This window comes from Platichthys flesus, chromosome 3 (assembly GCF_949316205.1).
Source record: "Platichthys flesus chromosome 3, fPlaFle2.1, whole genome shotgun sequence".
In the NCBI taxonomy this organism is placed as follows: domain Eukaryota; kingdom Metazoa; phylum Chordata; class Actinopteri; order Pleuronectiformes; family Pleuronectidae; genus Platichthys; species Platichthys flesus.
In genome coordinates, this window is record NC_084947.1 from 12316331 (window position 1) to 12335253 (window position 18923).

The window sequence follows — 18923 nt, forward strand, 5'->3', positions numbered from 1 at the left end:
TGACTCTTATTTATATATACATATACAATATTTTAAGCGTTCTATGTAATTAGAAGGTGAGGCCATTTCACCCTGGCAGCTGTTCTCCAATTATACCAGGTACTTCACCCTACTAACCACTAGGCGGCAGTAGTGTTTCATCATAGCTTTAAACCACATAGAACAGCTGTTCACTTTGAAATCTACAGTTTAATTCATTCAGTCTTATGCTTGATGACACATAACTTGATAAAATCGTGGAGCAAATAAACGTAAGCAAAGGTGGAGTGTGGTGCTTTGATCGGTTCTTTGATCGCAGTGAACGGCCGCCATGTTTGTGTGTCACGGTGTGCGGGGTCTATGTGTTCCAGCTCTGCCTGCTGAGTGGAATCCTGAGCACAGCCTCTCACGGTCAATCCTGGCTGCTCGCTTCACGGAAGCGCTGAGGACGCGGCGTTCAATCCGAAGGACCCACTGCAGCCCGTGTCTTTGAACGCACCAGGAGCCGTTTTGGTGTTCCAGTGAGATGTAGACGTCTGCCCGGTGCATCTGTCTCCTGCTTCTCTCCTGCACCAACCTGCCCCGGATCTCTGTCACATCTCCCCGCTGAGGAAGGCAGGGAGCAAGCAAGGAAGGAAGGGAGGGGGGAAGGAGGGAGAGAGAGAGAGAGAGAGGGAGGAAGGAAGGAAGGCGCGTGGATGCCGATGGTTTCAACTGGGAGGCGACAGGAGAGGAAAGTTGTGCGTGTTTTCAGTTAATGGTACAGTCCCCATCGTGCACGGAGGCTCCGCGCTGACCGAGCTCCACCTCTGCAGAAACCAGATCCACCTGCTGTTCACATCCTCAGCCCTGACCCACCAGCCCAGGTAAAGGTGATCACTCGTCCGCTGCACGCATGCGTTATTCTTAGCATTTATCGGTGTGTGAATCAGGACAGCTCCCATCGATCATCGTGACAGCTTCAGCACAACACGCGACAGAAAGGTAAATCCCGTTGTTGTTTACTGTTGTTGCAGCAGCTGTAAACATCCCTGACACATGATCCTCCTGCTGTGGATGGGTTTACACGAGCAGGGATGTTTGTACACAGTGTGTTACAGTGTTCGTTTGTAACATGAAACCGCCATGAAGAAGAATAGACACGTTTCTCACCTTTTTGTCTTTGCCAGAAACCATGCTGATGATTCATTTTCACATAGTCACACATTAGAAATACACACACACACAAACACACACACACACACACACAACCACATGCCTGTGCAGCCTGGCTTGTCACCAATGAGATAAAATCTGATGAAAACGACCTTCATCCTCTCTTTTTCCAGCCAGGAATAAAATGATTGTCCTTGAAGAAGCTGGAGTGTAATGAGCCCATATATATGTCATACATTTATATGCTGTAGACCTACTGTCCCAGTGCATAAATATGTAAATATACCGTGTATTCAATAAATACTGGTGTCTTCTGCCCATGCAGCTTGTATGCCACTGTTTACATAACAGACCGGGTCAGATATCATAGGACACATCCTGGCAAAAAAGCGTCCCCTTGGTTGTCAGAGGCGGCTTCAGGCTCCCCAGCTCATGCTGTAAATCTGTCATCTAACATACAGTGCAGAATAAATAACCACAAGAGCTTCACCCTCACGGTGCCATGCATGTCGGCAGTATATATAGATGCACAGAGAGAGGATTTAGCATCTCGTAGCGTTTTAAGTTGAATTCCCAATTGAATCTTGTAATTGTAATTTTATTTTATTGCAGAAACATTGATGTTCACTGCCCTAGTGGTTTTCTCTGATGTTGCTGGAGTCACAACCTCTTCGGCTTTTGCAACTTGTGGCAGCTCTGTGGCGTGCACACATCATTGTGGGTATTTCTTAAGTCCTATTTCGGTGTGAAAACCGGTAACAGGGCAGGAAGGAACATGTGGACTATTCAGTTTTTGAATTCACTTCTGCTTTTTTACAGATAACGTTGGACCGAAAGTGTTTATCTTCATTACATGACACTTTGCATTGTGTATGCATGTGAATTATCTGCTAAACTAGATGCTGCTCTTGCAACTGATAACCACAGGGCGACTGTTTGCCTCCGAGAATGTTTCTGTTTGGCCGAATTTATGGAATCGTTAATTGACAGAATCTGAAATGGCAACTTGCTGCATAATGTTGCAGCGCCGGCATTACACGGTGGGTTGTCAGCAAATGTTGAGACTGTAAAGCAGAATCATTTTAACGTCCCCTAGCCTCGGCTGTGACCTGATCAGGAAGATGAGGGCCTCTGGACACGGGACCTGGGGGAACCGTTTACAGCTGTGGAAGCAGTGTCTTTTCCGGGTCATCTTTAGTACCCCTGTCTCAGGGGCATATGGGCCCGGAGGCCTCGGACACCCACACTCTGCAGGGCTGTAATTTGAACATTAAACACGGAAGAGGTGAAGAGACTGTGATCAACACTGAGGCTGGAATCTCAACAGAATGCAGCCGCGCAGAGCTGTTGGTTTGAGATGAAAGAAAATCCAGTTTAAGGATGTGGACGACTTTTCTTTATGGCGTCCCCCTAAAGAGATGAGACATGAAATATGAATTTGTCTCAGTAATCTCTGTTGTTAAACGCCTCCATCACAGGATCCAAGAAGGTTGGCTCCTGTCTGCTGCTGTTTGGGTTAAACTGCGTCCTCCCTGGCTCTCTCGGCTCTCACCCCTCAGGAGGGTGCATGTAAACACCATGACACACTAGTTATTATCAAATCATTCCACTCTGTCCTCTGCGGACGTGAGAGGAATAAGAAGAGGTTGTCGGCTTTAACTGTTCCTGCAAAAGCAAATTTTCATATATTCAAAAAACTGAAATTTTGTCCAATTAACTGCACTTTGCTTCGGTTTCGGCATTCGGAAAATAAATGTGTGTTATCACGCTCACGAAACCCTTCACACTGAATCTCCCTGTTCACAGCTATTGCATTTTACTCATACATGGACTGAAGATGCTCTCATGTTCACATCCTATTTAATTGTCACGTTTCTTCCATGTTACTGAGCACGGAGGCAGCATATTATGTGGCCGATCCTGATCCACGTCTGGTTGTTGTGGTGGAGGCACGTTGACGTCATTGACAGTGGCTGTGAGGTGGTTGGCTGAAGGAAACAATACAATGCATAGGAGGAGGAGGAGGAGTGTCACCTCAGAGCGCAGGGGGAAGAGCCGAGCCAAGGAGAGGAGAAAATTTGAGGTCAGCTTAACGTGAAAGCAAAAAATGCTGGAGAGGGGAAAACTGCACTGGAGGCGGGATGAGCGATTCAATTGGCGTGCAGCGGAGGTGGGTTTGATGGAACAACAGAGTCTGGGAGAAGATGGGGAGAGAGCGAGGATTATAGAAATGGGATGAGGAGAGAGAGAGAGGAGACGGATTAAAGCTTGGGAAAATAGATAGTGCCAGAGGGACGTGTGAGAGGATCAATTCAGAGACGTTCTGCGGAGAGACAGTGTTGTCACTGAATGGGCTGTCTCACTCAGCTCCCTCTCAGCTCATTTTGCACCAACACAATCCCATGTGTGGCCAAACCCAGTCCACACACACACACACACACACTCACACACATACAATCTAAACGATAAGTGCTATATATGGACCCCAGGAAGACATTATGCAGAGTCAGGGTATCGGTGGCCGGAGAGACGAGCGTGTTTCATGGCACATGTGAAGCACGGAGGCAGCTGTCGTCTCCGCATGAAAGTCATGGCCTCCGTCTCTTCAAGGTCATGAGAAATAATGGGAGAGCTCTGTTGTCTCTCTGTCCCTAGCGTGTTAGCCCTGTCTCCTCACCGACTAAATATATGTCCATATTGTACAGGACATGATTTCAGCGATAAAATATGATAAAGATCGGTGAAGGATGTAACTGTGCACAAGGTTAGTTTTACTCTTACTCAAACAAAAAACAAGACACTGACATCACAATCATGCAAGTCGCACAACTTAACAAGTGTGTAGTTGAGGTTAAAGTCGAGCAGAGTTTGTAGATGGGTGCGGTGTGTAGTCCTGTAATGATGTAATGACGAGTTCTCACAGGTCGCATTGTCAGCATGTTGATGAGTCAGACAGTTTTTGTCTCGGTGAACTACAGTGATCCAAATATGTTCTTTCATGTGATTTGTGATTCGGTTTTCGGTTTGAATTTCTAGTTTTCTATTTAGCTCCGTTAGATCTCACCATAATCACTCAGCCACCACATATTATACATCAAATACAGATTTGGGGGATTCTTGCAGATATTGCTATTAGGAACTACAAAATGTCAAATTCCGATAAACGGCCAAACTCAGGATTGATATTTTACATTTGAGCTATAAACTTTATCATGAATAATATAAATAAAAAGTAAACACAAATACAACAAAATACATACAACTTAAAGCGTGAACATAAATGCATATCTTTTCTACATTGTTTATCCTCTAAGATAAAATGTGTCATATCGGCCTAAACGTGACATAACAAACAAATCTTCTAGGGATAAAGTCTTCATCCAGTCACTGAAGCAGTTGGCTCTGGTTTAAAACACTTCACACATTTTGCTTTTCAAAATCCTCTGCTTGATATCTGTTGTGCTATCAGCCAGTCATAGGGGAAAGTAAAGTAGATATTTATTCACAAGGTAGTTAGATGGATATTGAATCAGTCGGTTTTCTTCCTCCTCTATCCTCGCTGCTGTCACTCTGACCTCTGCAGCTCCCTCTCTCTCTCTGTGTTGTTGTTTACTCTGTGTGTTGCTGCTCTGGACTGTGCAGCGGTTCCTCATTTCAGTGTACGGCAGGTGCTCTGAGCTGATATGAACTGACTGAGCATGTCCCTGGTAACTGGAGGACGGCTCAGGCGGAACTAGAGGAGATGATCAACCGTGTTCCCGGCTTTTTCTTCCCCCCGTCTCCACCAAAGCTGCATTCAAAAGCTCAATGAGTTGAGGACAGCAGGAGAATATGTCTCTTCGTGCCTGGTCCTCCTCCCTCAGTTGTTTGTCTGTTGTGTCTTTTTTTCCCAAACGTCTTCTCCTGTCTGTACATGCAGCTGCGTTCAAGGCCGAGAGACGACAGGTTAATTGAACAGTCACGATGGTGGGAGCCTGACTCACTCTGTTTTTCTGCTGGGTCGCTGGGATCTCATGACAGTCCGACACTCATCGGCTCTGTTGACTGGTCCTTTTGGGACAGAGGCTGCATGTTTTGCAGTTTCAGTGGTAGAAATCCTCACTGTGCCTTTTTTTTTTTTTTATTTGTTTTCTTTATCACATTACATCATCATATCAGAGACTGTGCACCAGCTGTAATTGTTATATAAATGCCTCCATGTGATGCTTCACTAGAATATGAGATAAAAATTCTGAAACACGAGTGTGCCTCTTGCAAGTGGAACCATTCCAACATTTGTCCTTTCCTTTATCACAGAAATCTTAAAAAATGGACCAGGATAATCAGAGCCAATGTCCGACTCAAGAGGAAAACCCAGATGTAGGAGCAGAAGCTTCAACGACAAAAACAACACCTCCAGCTCCGGCAACAAATCCGGTGGCTCCACCCTCAGATCTGCCTACCGGCCAGTCCCTGGCCCTGGCCCCGGCCCCTGCCGCTGCCCGCCCTCGGCGACCTCAGAGAAGTGCCCGAGTGGAGGGCTCTGTTGACATGGCCGAGCCTAAAGCTGCGCCCAAAGCTGAACCCGCTCCCGAGGCTCAACAGGACGAGAGCATCACTGACGGCGCTGTGTCGAGTCGCCCGAAGCCCTCCCGCTCTGCAGCAGTCAAACCCATAGGAGAGCGCAAGACGGGCCCCAGAGGCCCAGGGCACCACCCAGTCAGGGCTGTCTCTGTCCCCCACCCACCTGTGAGCAAGCCTGTGCCTCCTCACATGAACCCTCATGCACAGAGAGCCTTCTCTGTCGCAGGTACAGCTGACACTCAGGCCCAGACGCTGGAAGACTTCAGGCAAGTGTCCTGATGTGTGTGTGCGATGTTCATGTCTCAGCATGTCTCATGGGGCGTCTAGTTTCAGGAGAGCTGAGGAAGATTAGCCCTGGCACATGTAGTATTTATTTATATGTGTCACACCATTGAGAGCACGGCTGCATGTTTAGTGCAAACAGGTAGCACAGTAATTTGTTTTAGCGTCAGGTATATTTATGTTTTTTTTAGGTTTACACAACGCAACATTTATTAATTAATATAATTTAGTTTATAACAAACTATAATATCGCAAATATAAGTAACAAGTGTAGCTCCTGACCCATAAGTGATCAAGCTGCACCAAATTTCACACATTCTTAGATATCAATTGCCTAAACATAGTTTGTGTAGAGGTTATATTAAAGATCCAAGAATTATACCCTGTGAAATGTCAAAAACGCCCAATCTCACAATGTAAATGAAATTGGAAACAATTAAAATCCCCTGATCTGTATCTGCACCAAAATTGAAGGCTCCTTCCCTCACCCTTAGCACATCCACCCACCAGCGTAAACTTGCTAAATATCATTAAAACCCAGATGAAAACATAACCTCCTTGGCAGAGATAATAATACATAGTTAGAAACAGTCCTACAAAAAATATAATGCCTTCAAACAGCATTATAAATATTGACAAATACTCTACTTTAACATCCATTCAAAATCCCTCAGAGCTACATTTTAATGTGATATAAATAATGTATGAAATGTTTGTGTACTGCCTTTAAATGATGAGGAAGTAAAGTGTTACCTTTACTCTTCCAGGTTGAAATCAATTTTAGTTTCCTGTTCAGGTTCAGCTGGTAGTGGATCCTTGTACACGGACTTTCAACACAATTTGGGGCCAGAATATTATCATGACGTCTTCTCTCCAAAATACAAACTCAGATATAAAAAAATACAGTAATGAACATAAAGAGATATAAATGATATGGGCAAATTGAAATATTGTGCTGTTATATACCTAATATATAGATTTGGTTCGGATGAAAATATTTTCAAAGTAAGGGCCCCATCAAATTGCAGTTTAATAGTAATAAAATGGATAAAAACTGATTTAAATCATTTACTGAATAAGACAACTAGCTGCTCACATCCTAAATAACATGCATGCTTCTCTAATTATAGTGTCTACTGTGAGGTGGGTCTGTTGGATGTTCAAACAAGGGAATGTTTAACCTTTACACAGCCCGCAAGTGAGCATAGGGAGCGCTCCATGTTTTATACAACATTCTTGGAATTTACTCGGGAGCTGAATATTTACACCAAAACTTCGAAAATAGCTGACAGACACATGAGGGACATTAGATGCAGCCTACATGTCCATAATAATCTTGTGTTATCACGATTTGTGTCGTATATATAATATAATTACACTGGCTTTTTAATTTGACACTGCAAATACTGTATTAATTAAGGAACTTAAACATGTGTGACATATACATGGAAAGCTGGGATGTAATTCTATTTGTATAATTGTCTAAACCGCTTGGTTTCTCTTTGGATGGAATTCGCACATTCCGCTCATGTCCCACCCCCCCCACAAAATCCCATGGAAACCCGTTGTTTTTTGCGTAATCTTTCTTACAAGCAAACACACCAACAAACAACTAGGTAAACAAACTGACAGTGGCGAAAACATAATCTCTTCAATGAAAAACATAGAGGTCTGGAGGTTCTGTCTCTGAGGTGTGAAGGAGACCTTGTATAACGCCTTGTTCCAACAGGGTGCACATCATCACTTGGAACGTGGGCTCGGCCACTCCACCTGATGACATCACCGCCTTGCTGGGGCTGAACGTGGGCGATGGAAACACAGACATGTACATTATCGGGTGAGTGTGTTTTTGCGGTGTGCGGCAGTCATCCAGTTTCTCCCACAGAAAGGCTGAAGTGTCCCATTATGCTCTCTCCTCTCATATTAACGCTGCACACGATATCACTAATGAGCCGCCCGTGCTCGGCTTTGAATGTTTCCCCTCTCCCTGTGACAACCATTGTCGTTTCACTTGTTAACCCACCATTACATTTCCAGAGCTCCTCTTCACATCTGTGTCTGCCGCTGACCCTGGTGCCTCGTTGTGTGTCATCTTTTTCTTCAAGGCTGCAGGAAGTGAACTCTATGATTAACAAAAGGCTGAAAGATGTCCTCTTCACAGACCAGTGGAGCGAGGTCTGCATGGAGAGACTCAGCCCCTTTGGTTACGTGCTGGTCAGTAATGGCTCTTATTATAAACACATATGCACGCACTCAGTAAAAGGCTAAACAGCTCAGATTCAGTGGGATTACGTGATCGCTGGTTCGGCTCCTCGCGTTCCCTGAGCAACGGATGGGGTGATGATTTACAACAGGCGTGTGATGTCGTCGTATCTGCTTCCCTCTGCCGCCACGTTTATAATGCAAAGTCAAGCAAAGCACACACTTACAGTCTCCATCTTCCTATTCCACAATGCCTACACGTACCCAGTGTGGAGAGGGAGTACACCAAGAAATCAGAGAGGATGCATTCAAAAACAGCAGATGAATATCCTTTCAAATAAGACATTTGAAGCAAAGCATTGAAAATGTTTGTTTTTTTTAATAAGCTGCGTGGTGTGAATGGTTGCATGTGAAAACGATGGTTGGCATGGTGAGCTACAGAGCGTGAATCAGCTGTCGAGCTGAGGGAGCTAGACAAATGTCTCCCAGGGTGCTGTTTTATTTTTGGAATGGCGTTGTTGTCAGTGTTGATGGGCCTCTGACAGTGAGACTGATGCTGTCCCCCGGTTATCTCGCGGTCTGCTACGCTAGCCGAAGTCTCGTTAAAATCAGCTCAATGTGACCTCGTGGACTTCATGTGGATATGGATGCCGTGAGCATGTTGGGGGGGGGGGTGTTGGTCGGAGTGGGTGTCAAGAGCTGAAGTAGAAGGAGATAGACGCTGGTGTCGGTGAGAAACTGAGCAGACCCGACATGGTGGACAGACCTGTAGTTTAAAGACACAACGTGCTTTCATTCCGCTCACAGATACTCGTCAGATTCATTCTGTAACATGCTGCTTTCTCAAATCAGTGCTTCACTAGAGCAACACATTGTAGCTGACACATTTTCTGGCTAATCACCCAACACTTCATGATTGTTACCTTAATTTATGTTGGAGTAGGCTACAGCTTTAGATGCACAAATGATGCTTTCGTAAAGGATGGTCCGATGTCACCTCAGTTAAAGCAGATAAGTTAGGAAGCTTTGAAGCTCCTTCCCTAATCTCCTTCTCCTTTAGAGAATTCTAACAGGTCTCATAATAGCGGCCGCTATAAATACTTCAAGGTCATTTCATTCAGTTAGAGTCAAATGGACTATTCGACAGTACCCCCGATTTATTAGGGTTTTGATTGAGAGACCCCCGAGTTGGCAGAGTTACATATGTTGTGTTGAAATAAATTTTGTATGTCAATAAATCCAGAAAATGATGTCCCATTTACATGCTGTGTCATAAGAAGAAGAGGATGTTGGTGTGTTTGTGTTTGTCAGTATCAGAGACTTGAATTAATAAGCTGTGGTTTTGCCCTGAACTCTAAAATCCATGGCTGAGTTGGTAACATCACACTTGTTACTCACAGCTTATTTCCTCAGTTGTGTGTACCATGAGGTCAAATCTACAGTGCTGCACACATATTATCTCTAACACACACACACACACTCACAAACACACACTTGTCTAGGGCTTAAATGTCTTATTTTGTTCCCAGCCTAAATGTAGCTGGGCAGCCTTCAGGAGCTCTTCCCGTGTTCACTCATGTTGATAAGACATGCTTTTTAACCACAGGACACAGGCAAAGGTACATTCTCTCAGACTTCAGCTGAGCGCTCACACAGAAACGAATTGCTTCCGCACACGTACCACAAATATACTCGGCCCACTTCACGGTTCAGTAGAATCTATTGCGCAACACACTGGTTTAAATACCAATTTAGTATACAAGCAAGAGGGTCTAATGTCACGTGGAGACGTGTGCCTCCATTACTGCCCTCGGGACATTTCAGGCGGGGTGTTATCGTGCTTCTTCGGCCTGCGGTTGGGGGTTGGGATGTGTGGCCCAGTGGAGGGGGGGGGGGGTGAACACAAATATCTGGTGAGGGGCTTGATACGGCATGTCTTTCTCGACTCAACAAATGCACTACACGATCCTGCTCCTCTTGTGAAGTACAAAGATAGTCCACAGTTGTCCCAATCAGCTTGTTGTTACGTAGCATCACAGGCCGCATGATGGCGGAGGGCGCAGGGGATGGAAAGGTCCGAGCGTGAAGGTTTCCACTATAAAGCGGTTTGTTTCCACTGTGAGGGCTGACCACGAGCTTTGACCTCTTTAATGTGCAGTGCTTCATGTAGAGTAGAGGCAGAGCTGAGCCACGGGGCACAGTGAAAATGTTAAGAGGTTGAAAGATGAAGAGTGCCAGAGGAGGAGGAGAGGAAGCAGAGCAGGGCAGCAGAAATCGATGCAGCAAAGCCGGACTTATAATTTTTTTTATTTCAGTGCCAGCTATGAGCTTATTTCTTTCTCCTCATTTGTTTAATCTATTAATGTTTCCCTATCTTGATCTTGACTATCTTCTGCCTCTGTCCTCTTGTCCCCTTCTCCTCACCTGTCCCAGGTGACCTCCCAGCGGATGCAGGGATTGCTACTGCTGGTTTTCGCCAAGTATTTCCATCTGCCGTTCCTCCGCGGCGTCCAGACCGAGACCACCCGCACTGGCCTGGGGGGATACTGGGTGAGACGGCCATGACACCCGCTCGGTGATCAGCACTGTGTTGTGGAAGCTTCGCTGTATATCTGTGGGAGTGTCCAGGTGTACGGTCGCATGACTCTCACAGACGACCTGACCGAGTTTTTACACAATGCTCGGTTTGTGAACCGCTGATGATGTGGCGGTTGTTGAATATGCAAACTGTATTTTGGGACTCTAGTGCATGTTATCAGCTTTTCTTATTCAAATGATGTTCTATCTGGTTTTATGATAAAGAGATGGATTTTTGCATCTCTCAGCGAGCGGTTAGTAATGCTTGGAAAGTCAGGCATAGAAGAAGTGAACCAGGGGCAAACCTGGTTCACTGAGGCAGACTGAGGGGAAATTCTCATATTCACTTATTTTAACTCATTTTACATTACATTTTAACATTCACAAGTTGGAATAGCTCAAATTGCAACATGTTAAAATGTCGGGGTTGAAGAGAGAAGAGAGACGACCGAGGGGGATTCTGAAATGTTCAGTGGTTCCATGTTTTCAGTGAAATCCTGCTTCTATCACACACACAAACACACATTCTTCATATTCTACACTCCAGCGTCTCTTGTGTGTTAGTGGGTCACAGCTGTCGTGAGAAGGGTGGGATGAAATCCACAGACTCATCCCCCCCCCCCCCCCCCCCCACTGTGCACCCCCACTCTTAGCATTAAATATTAATGGTGGTATTCATTGGTCCTTAATGAGTAAACTTCCTGTCTGTGGCAGAAGCACAGCACTCACCACAGTGGGACCTGACATACCACTGACGCTCTCCATCACAGACCATGTTTTATTCATTCCTTCATTTGTCCAGTTCTGCTTCAGAGAAAATGTCACCTTCTCCCTCTCTTCACAGCAGTTCCTGACTCCCTCGCTCTCATAATGTTTAACTTCGGCTGTGGTCTGTGTCGCAGGGGAATAAAGGTGGAGTGAGCGCCCGCATGTCAGTGTTCGGTCACACCGTCTGCTTCCTGAACTGCCACCTGCCGGCTCACATGGAAAACTCCGAGCAGCGCATGGAGGACTTCGAGAGCATCCTGCAGCAGCAGCAGTTTGAGGGCCAGGCGGCCACCGGGGTTCTCGACCACGAGTATGTCAGCAGTTTGTAAACACACGCACAGTGGCACACGCATAGATTGATGTAACTGCTGGATTAGAAATAAAAGATGCGATGGATTTGTTCCACTCTATAGACCGTGAACACAGATGGGCCACATGTCTCCACTTCCACCAACTATCCAGTACAGAAGCCAAAATACCAACTAACGTAAACTAACCTGCAATCTTGTGCCGAAGACGTAGTGCTTGGGGAGGGAGTCGCGGTATGAAGACATTTCAACCTTTATTTAAACCGTCAAATAACTAATTAAACCAACATTACTGGGGGAAAAAAGAGGCTGATGATGATAATAATGATGAATGATGTCCCATCCACTAACATAGAGGAGCTGAGGTTAATGACCTATTCCGCAGTCAGCCACCAGGGTCCGATCAAGCACTTTGGCATCACTTTTGGGGAGCTGTCATGTCGTCCATCTTTATTAACAGTCTGTGTTTCACTGTGTGAAGACTTATCTTTTGTATTTCTGGTTTTTCAGGTAAAGTCTGTCACAACTTTGAATTGAGAAAGAATATAGAGTTCATGAGGTTACTCCTTTGTGTACAGTGTGGTGTTCTGGTTGGGGGATCTCAATTTCCGCATTGATGACCTGGATATGCAAGTGGTGAAATCAGCGATTGACAACAACAAGTATTCCATGCTGTTGGAAAAGGATCAGGTATGACGAATAATGGCTGTGTGCCAATATGGAGGACTCTGAAAATGAATGTGTTACAAATCCTCTCTCACCTCATCCATTTCCATAACAGTTTGGTTAATTTTCAATCGAGGTTTAAAAAAAAACAAAAAAAAACTCAATTTTGGTTAGAATGGTTGTGAAATCTTGTCAATAATCTACAATATAAATATGTATATGTACATGTCTTTTCATCTGGTTGACCATGCACTGTGTCGGTGTGTGCACTAGAGGGCATAAGAGAAGCCTCCTCACGAGAGCCGTCAGTCATTTTTTAAACCAAACTCCTCAGTGATGTGTGTGGATTGTTATTGTTTCAGCTGAACATGGCCAAAGACAGTGAGCCAGTGTTGGAGGGTTTCCAGGAGGGGCCGCTCAAATTCCCTCCCACCTACAAGTTCGATGTGGGAACAAACACTTACGACACAAGGTTCGTGTTGCCAGGGGTGATGTTGTGAATTCTAGGCCAGACATCTCAGTGCTCAGTAAACTTGACTCTCTGAAAGGTCCTCACTTGCCAAGGGACACATGAAAGGGCCTCTTTTTTTCTTTTTTTTTTAACTAAATGTAATTCAGGGAATTTCTCTCTCTTGCTCCGTCTCTGTCTCTCTGTCCACGTCCCAGTGGAAAGAAACGCAAGCCGGCTTGGACCGATCGGATTCTGTGGCGTCTGAGAGCCACCGCGCCTGCCGCACCTGGCGAGGGGAAGCGCACCTCCATATCAGGGCTGACCAACGGGGCCAAAGTGACGCAACACTGCTACCGGAGTCACATGGAATTCACCGTCAGCGACCACAAACCAGTCTGTTCCATTTTTACTCTGCAGGTGAGACACCAGAATACAACGTGAATAGGACTGAGATCCGTCAACCATAACGAGGGCTTACATCTCTGTACTGGTGGGATAATATCATATGTAGAAAAGTCAATAAGGTGATGCTAAAGGTCTTTGTCCGTAGAGTTAATCTGAACTTTTAGTTAAATGTATTGATTTATTAAATATTTGATTGCACTCAGTGGAACGCGCATCTCCACCAAGGCCCACCACTCCCTTTATGAAACCACATTTAAATTCACTAGATTTTTATCTCAAAATCATCAGCCTCCTAAACATGTCAGATTGTATAACCACAAATTGTTCTCAAAGAAAATATAAAAAAGCTGCTGCAATATTCTCGCCTTCTTTTAAAGTAAGAGAAAATAAATTCTCTGACCCATCCCTTGTTTCTTATCTGCACCTAAATTAATTGCCTCCTTCCGAGACCCCTACCGCGTCTTTCCACCAAGTTTTGTATTAATTAATAGAACCGTAATCCTGCTGATTTACAAACCGATTCGACCAAATTTATGAAGTATCGATACTTCAGTTCGGGTTTTGATGAACGACGCTCTGGACAAATTTGACTCAAAAGCTCTGAGGTCCGACACCAAGCCCTCGTCATTTTTGCAATATTTTTGCACTTTGTGAATGTTTATGAGGAATGCTCTTTGCAGTTCCCTTACAAGGTGGATGTTCCCCTGGTCACGCTCTATGTGGAGGATGAGTGGAATTGCATTGCTGATGCCATAGTCAAATTCAAGCTGACGGCCAACTTCGCACGCAGCTCCTGGGACTGGATCGGGCTGTACAAGGTAACGTCCACAGTGTAAACCATGAGGTGTAACAAATATGTCTGTGCATTAACAAGTTTTAATACATTGTGCTGCTGCCTTCACAGGTGGGTTTCAAACACCACAAGGACTATGTGGGATACGTGTGGGCCAAGCAAGAGGAGGCTGACTTTCAACGACAGGAACAACAGGTAACCTGGATACAGGCTGAATTCTCCTCAGATGATTTGGTTTCACATTGAATCAATGTCGGACAAACTGTTTTCCAGGTGACCTTTACCGAGGAGGAACTGCCCAAAGGCTCAGGGGACTTCATCATAGGCTACTATAGCAACAACATGAGCACCATTGTGGGTGTGACCGAACCATTTCAGGTAACAAAGCGTTGAATGCTGTTATTTCCGATGTTCCCATCCGCATCCTCTCCAGACGTTTTGCTGCTCTACCTCCACATTCTATCATTTCCTTCCCACTCTTATCCTCTTTTTTTCCACCTCTCCTCAGATCCAGCTTCCTACTACAGGCCTTGACGCCAGCTCTTCAGACAGCTCAGACTTCAGCTCAGAAGACGACAGCACTGTCCCCCACATGAAGACGAGGTCCCGCAGTCCCAGTCCACGCAAGGGAAAACACCGCCGGCATCGCAGCGGCTCCCACAGCGGCGCCCACAGCCGCAGCCGCTCAGGCAGTCCTGCACAGGTCAAAGTGAAAGAGCGCCACCACAAGGATGCTCCTAAGTCCGGCACCAAAGCTGAGAGTGAGTGCGCAGGGCGTCCAGCAGAGGGCAGCAGCAGCCCGGCGTCCGCTCCTGCTGAGAAAGACCAAAACCCGGTGGATTCAGGAGTGTGAGGCGTCCGGTCCTTCTGTTGTCACAGGTCACATAACCAACCGTTGTGTGTTTTTTATTTGATACATCCACTATGATGTATGTTTTCTGTCGTGAAAATATACAGTTTGTGATGCCATCCTTTTCAGGAACGGCCCTTTGGCCCATCCGGAAAGGCTCACTTTGCCTTCAGTTGTTTTATTAAGCTGTGCACATATTGTATGTATATTTTTTTATTTTTTAAACCTTTCACTTTGTTCTGTGTTTCTTGTATCTTTGTGCGTTCTCAGGTGTGGACAGTACAGGGAGCTGAGCCCTTGCTTTAGGAACTACTCAAGGAGTTCTGGTTATGTAGAATATAAGAGTGGTCCCTTCATAACCTTTAGAAACCATCCTCCCTACATGTCAACACTGGATTTATATCCTGCACTTGTCCTTTGCAGTCATGTCAGCAGACTGCAAACAGTCAACAGAAGAGAAACATGTGTGATGAAGAGATAACTCACCCATCACTCTGTTTGCAGATCAAATATTTTTCAGAAACAAATCTGCTCAAACCAAAAGAACCACAAAGAAAGAGAGAAAGATCAGCATCACCAATCACTTGTATCGTTAGTTTGTATAAATCTGCATATGGACATGCAGTTTGACTCTTGAGTATATTCACTATTTTGGAAATTTCCGCATGATATTACACACGGGGAGCATTACAAATGATCCAGCAATGGGATAGAAGTTGCTCTGGCCTGTGTCTAAACAGAGGAGAGCCAATGTAGGTGGAGAACGAGTCTCTGGGGCTCGGCCACCAGCCTCAGCAGCAGCAGCAGATCACATGTCAGCATCCAGAGGGAGTGTGGGCGTAAGAGCCTTAAAGTGGATGTGCTGCTGTGAGAAGCACGCTGTCAGCTGACAGAACGGTGCTGTCTCGTCAGAACCAGTTGACAAATTGTTGGCCACTCTGCTCGGCCAGCTCCAATGATAATTATAGCAATATCTGCTCCAACATGTATTGCTTATGACAACAATATCTTTTCTGTGAGTTAGAGGGCCTCATCCCAGGCAGGGAGGAGGTTACGTTACTTTGTTTAGATGAGTTTACCCAAAACACCAAAATCATTTTTGTAGTTTTTTCTTTTGATTCCATTTCGCATATTTAATAATATTTTTGACTTTGTGTGTTTGTGTGATGATTTCAACATGAGGAAGACTTGATCTTCAATCTGGATGTCACTGACAAATGTGAACATGAACTCTACTATGTAGAGCTATCACAGGGCTTTGTATTATACTGTGAGTAGTATAATACAAAAGTGACGTGTTCCACTATCTTGAAATATCACAACACCAATGTGATATTTCAAGTTTATCAAATGGTCCTTTAGACTTCTTTTACTTGGTGTATAATTTTGACTTTTCAGTTCTTCTTCTCTCTTGCTCAGATCCTTTCTTTGGTGATTAGCTGACAGCGACAACAGTCACAATAGTTGTGTTGATATGTTACCTTGTGACCTCTTATACACCATTGTAGACACTTTGTACCTTTGGGCTGTTAGCGTAGGACAGTGTTTACTGTAGTAGCTGTAACCTCAGTGTGTGTATGTGTCTCTATGGATGTGTGTGCGTGTGTGCGTGTGTGTGCGTGCGTGTGTGTGTTTGTGGCAGTGAATGGTGTGCGACTGTGTTGGCATGGTTTGCTGCTGGACATACTGTACATTCCGGTACTGTGATTTTTGTGCCGTAAAGTGCTGTTTTTGAATCCTCTTTGTTATAAACGTGGCTGTGACAATTGTTAGAGAAACATGTTAAGGACAGTATAAACATTTAACATCAGTGTAAATGTAGGTAAAAGAAAATGCAGGATAGTTAATGCTTTCGTAAATCGGAAGCCGTTTGAATCATATCATGGTGCATTCATGTATTTTATTAATTTATAATAGGGATAATATATGTTTGCTTTAGAGTAACGTTTGAAAAAGATTAAGATTGTAAGAACCTTGTTCTACTTAAGGTCATTTAGATAAGTTTGATCAGTCCCGCAGCCCTGACCAGTGATTATATATTGTGAAACGTTTATGAAAAAAAAGCTCTGTTAACAGAATGTTATTGTTATGTAATTATGTGGCTAGAGGAATAGAGGAAAAGATATATGAACATATGAAGTATGGTAAAAAAAAAATATAGCAGACAATCTATGCCACAAAGTTTATTTTTACTTAAATTATGTATTTATTTTCTTATTTAACTGTTCAATGAGCCTGAATTCTGCTGGCCAGTGAGGGAGCATTATTTCAACGGAAATGTAAAAATGATATTATAAAAATATGGATTCATTTTTGTATTTGTAACTATGAAGAGTTAAGATCAAATGTTGCTTTTAATGTCTGAAATGTAGATTGTTATGTCTACAGGTGTTTGTATCGTGAATACATTTAAAAAAAAATACAGCAAGCGAGGTGTGAGGTATCGATTGTCGGCACATGAGGATTCATCTCTGTGAAATCATGTGATCGGTGGGGAGGATTTGTAAGGGTTGCTTGCTTTGTTCTTCCCCTGAAGTAGTGAAGCACTGTCCAAAGAAAAAATATATACTCTCCTTCAAACTGTGGTCTGTCTGTTTCCTGAGTCTCTTCTTTGTGTGTGTGTGTGTGTGTGTGTGTGTGTGTGTGTGTGTGTGTGTGTGTGTGTGTGTGTGTGTGTGTGTGTGTGTGTGTGTGTGTGTGTGTGTGTGTGTGTGTGTGTGTGTGTGTGTGTGTGTGTGTGTGTGTGTGTGTGTGTGTGTGTGTGTGTCTATATGGGCCCGTGCGCAACACAGACGGAAACTGTCTGTTTTTTGTATAATGTGGGTTTGCGAGGTAATATTTCATCAGCCACTGTATTATTTAATTATTATTAATGAGCTATAATTTGACTTCACTTATTGATTACCTGTGTTCGATTGTCCCTCTAGTCTACACTCAGTCAGATTGGTGTGCTTCAACATTGCAGACAGTGGATGCGGTTTGCTATTTTGTGAATAAATGTGGGCAGAGAACATGACAAAACCTCCTATAGAGGGCAACAGCAGGTGCATCTTGCATCATGCTTTTGCCCTTTGAAAAGAAATTGTCCACCATGCAAATTCAAGCTGACTGTACCATTCGGAGGCAACACTGGTCAGGGATTGAGTTGCTTGGTTAACTAACAGTAAACACCATGAGCCCAAGTATACAAACTGGTGAGTGATGTGACTATAATGATGCAGGTTGATAATATAAATGAGCTGCTGGTGCAAACAGCCCTATTTATTTTTTCCATCAAATTTACAAAACCAAGTCAAAATTGACAGTATGTTTTCAGAGGGCAACCTTTGATTTCTGACCTATCCGCTGTGTGTGTGTGTACGAGTTTGACATTACTGGCGCCTTTGTTCTTTATCTTATATGAAAACTATAAAAATGGTTGGGTACAGTATCAGACCTTTGTATATTGCCTCCTAACTCTGGGTCTCACTAAACCTCAGGTCCATGTGCTTCATGATGTAACATTGCACTTTGATTGTAACCCCATAAATGCAGATTAGAGATAATTCAAAAAGTGTTCACACGCAGCAAAGCTGTGTTGATGGAGCAGTGTGAGTCACACTCTCTGAGTTTTGGCGAAATCTATATTTATTGACTAATACACAGCCAACGTATGCTTTTAGTGAAACCAGCATTCCTAAGCTGAAGATAGAAAAATAAAATGTATAAAATAGAAAAAATCAAAATAATCGTCTTGCTTTCAGACAAAGTCTTCTTAGATGTATAAAATGGTCCTAAAACATGGGTAGACCAGTAGTTGTAGTGACATATATTAAACCCATCTGCAGCCTACAAAGGAACAACATGTTGTTCACTATCAGAGATTTTGATTATATTGCACAACAGGGCCTGAAGCACAAGAGGAGGATCCTGGCTTTTTGAGTA

General features: G+C 44.1%; 1 protein-coding gene across 2 annotated transcripts; it reads left to right on the forward strand.

Annotated features, from left to right (window-relative positions):
* Positions 1–410: 410 nt before the first annotated feature.
* On the forward strand, positions 411–17604 carry inpp5jb (inositol polyphosphate-5-phosphatase Jb). 2 transcript variants are annotated; one of them, XM_062381924.1, is made up of 13 exons: positions 411–845; positions 5431–5963; positions 7709–7816; positions 8085–8193; positions 10615–10731; positions 11661–11836; positions 12413–12524; positions 12863–12972; positions 13167–13368; positions 14037–14174; positions 14261–14344; positions 14423–14527; positions 14658–17604. In XM_062381924.1, exons 2-13 carry the CDS (start codon positions 5443–5445, stop codon positions 15000–15002), a joined length of 2127 nt encoding a protein of 708 aa, XP_062237908.1. In that variant the 5' UTR covers positions 411–845; positions 5431–5442; the 3' UTR covers positions 15003–17604. The 2 variants fall into 2 exon arrangements, with proteins under 2 accessions (XP_062237908.1, XP_062237909.1); XM_062381925.1 differs by lacking the exon at positions 411–845 and having other exon boundaries at positions 4384–5963.
* The last annotated feature ends 1319 nt before the right edge of the window (positions 17605–18923 follow it).

Excerpts from the sequence above, each read along its gene's own strand:
- inpp5jb (XM_062381924.1), top strand. The coding sequence starts at position 5,443 with ATGGACCAGGATAATCAGAGCCAATGTCCGACTCAAGAGGAAAACCCA. Across the intron at positions 5,964-7,708 it reads CAGACGCTGGAAGACTTCAG|GGTGCACATCATCACTTGGA; the intron begins GCAAGTGTCCTG and ends TTGTTCCAACAG. Across the intron at positions 10,732-11,660 it reads CTGGCCTGGGGGGATACTGG|GGGAATAAAGGTGGAGTGAG; the intron begins GTGAGACGGCCA and ends TCTGTGTCGCAG.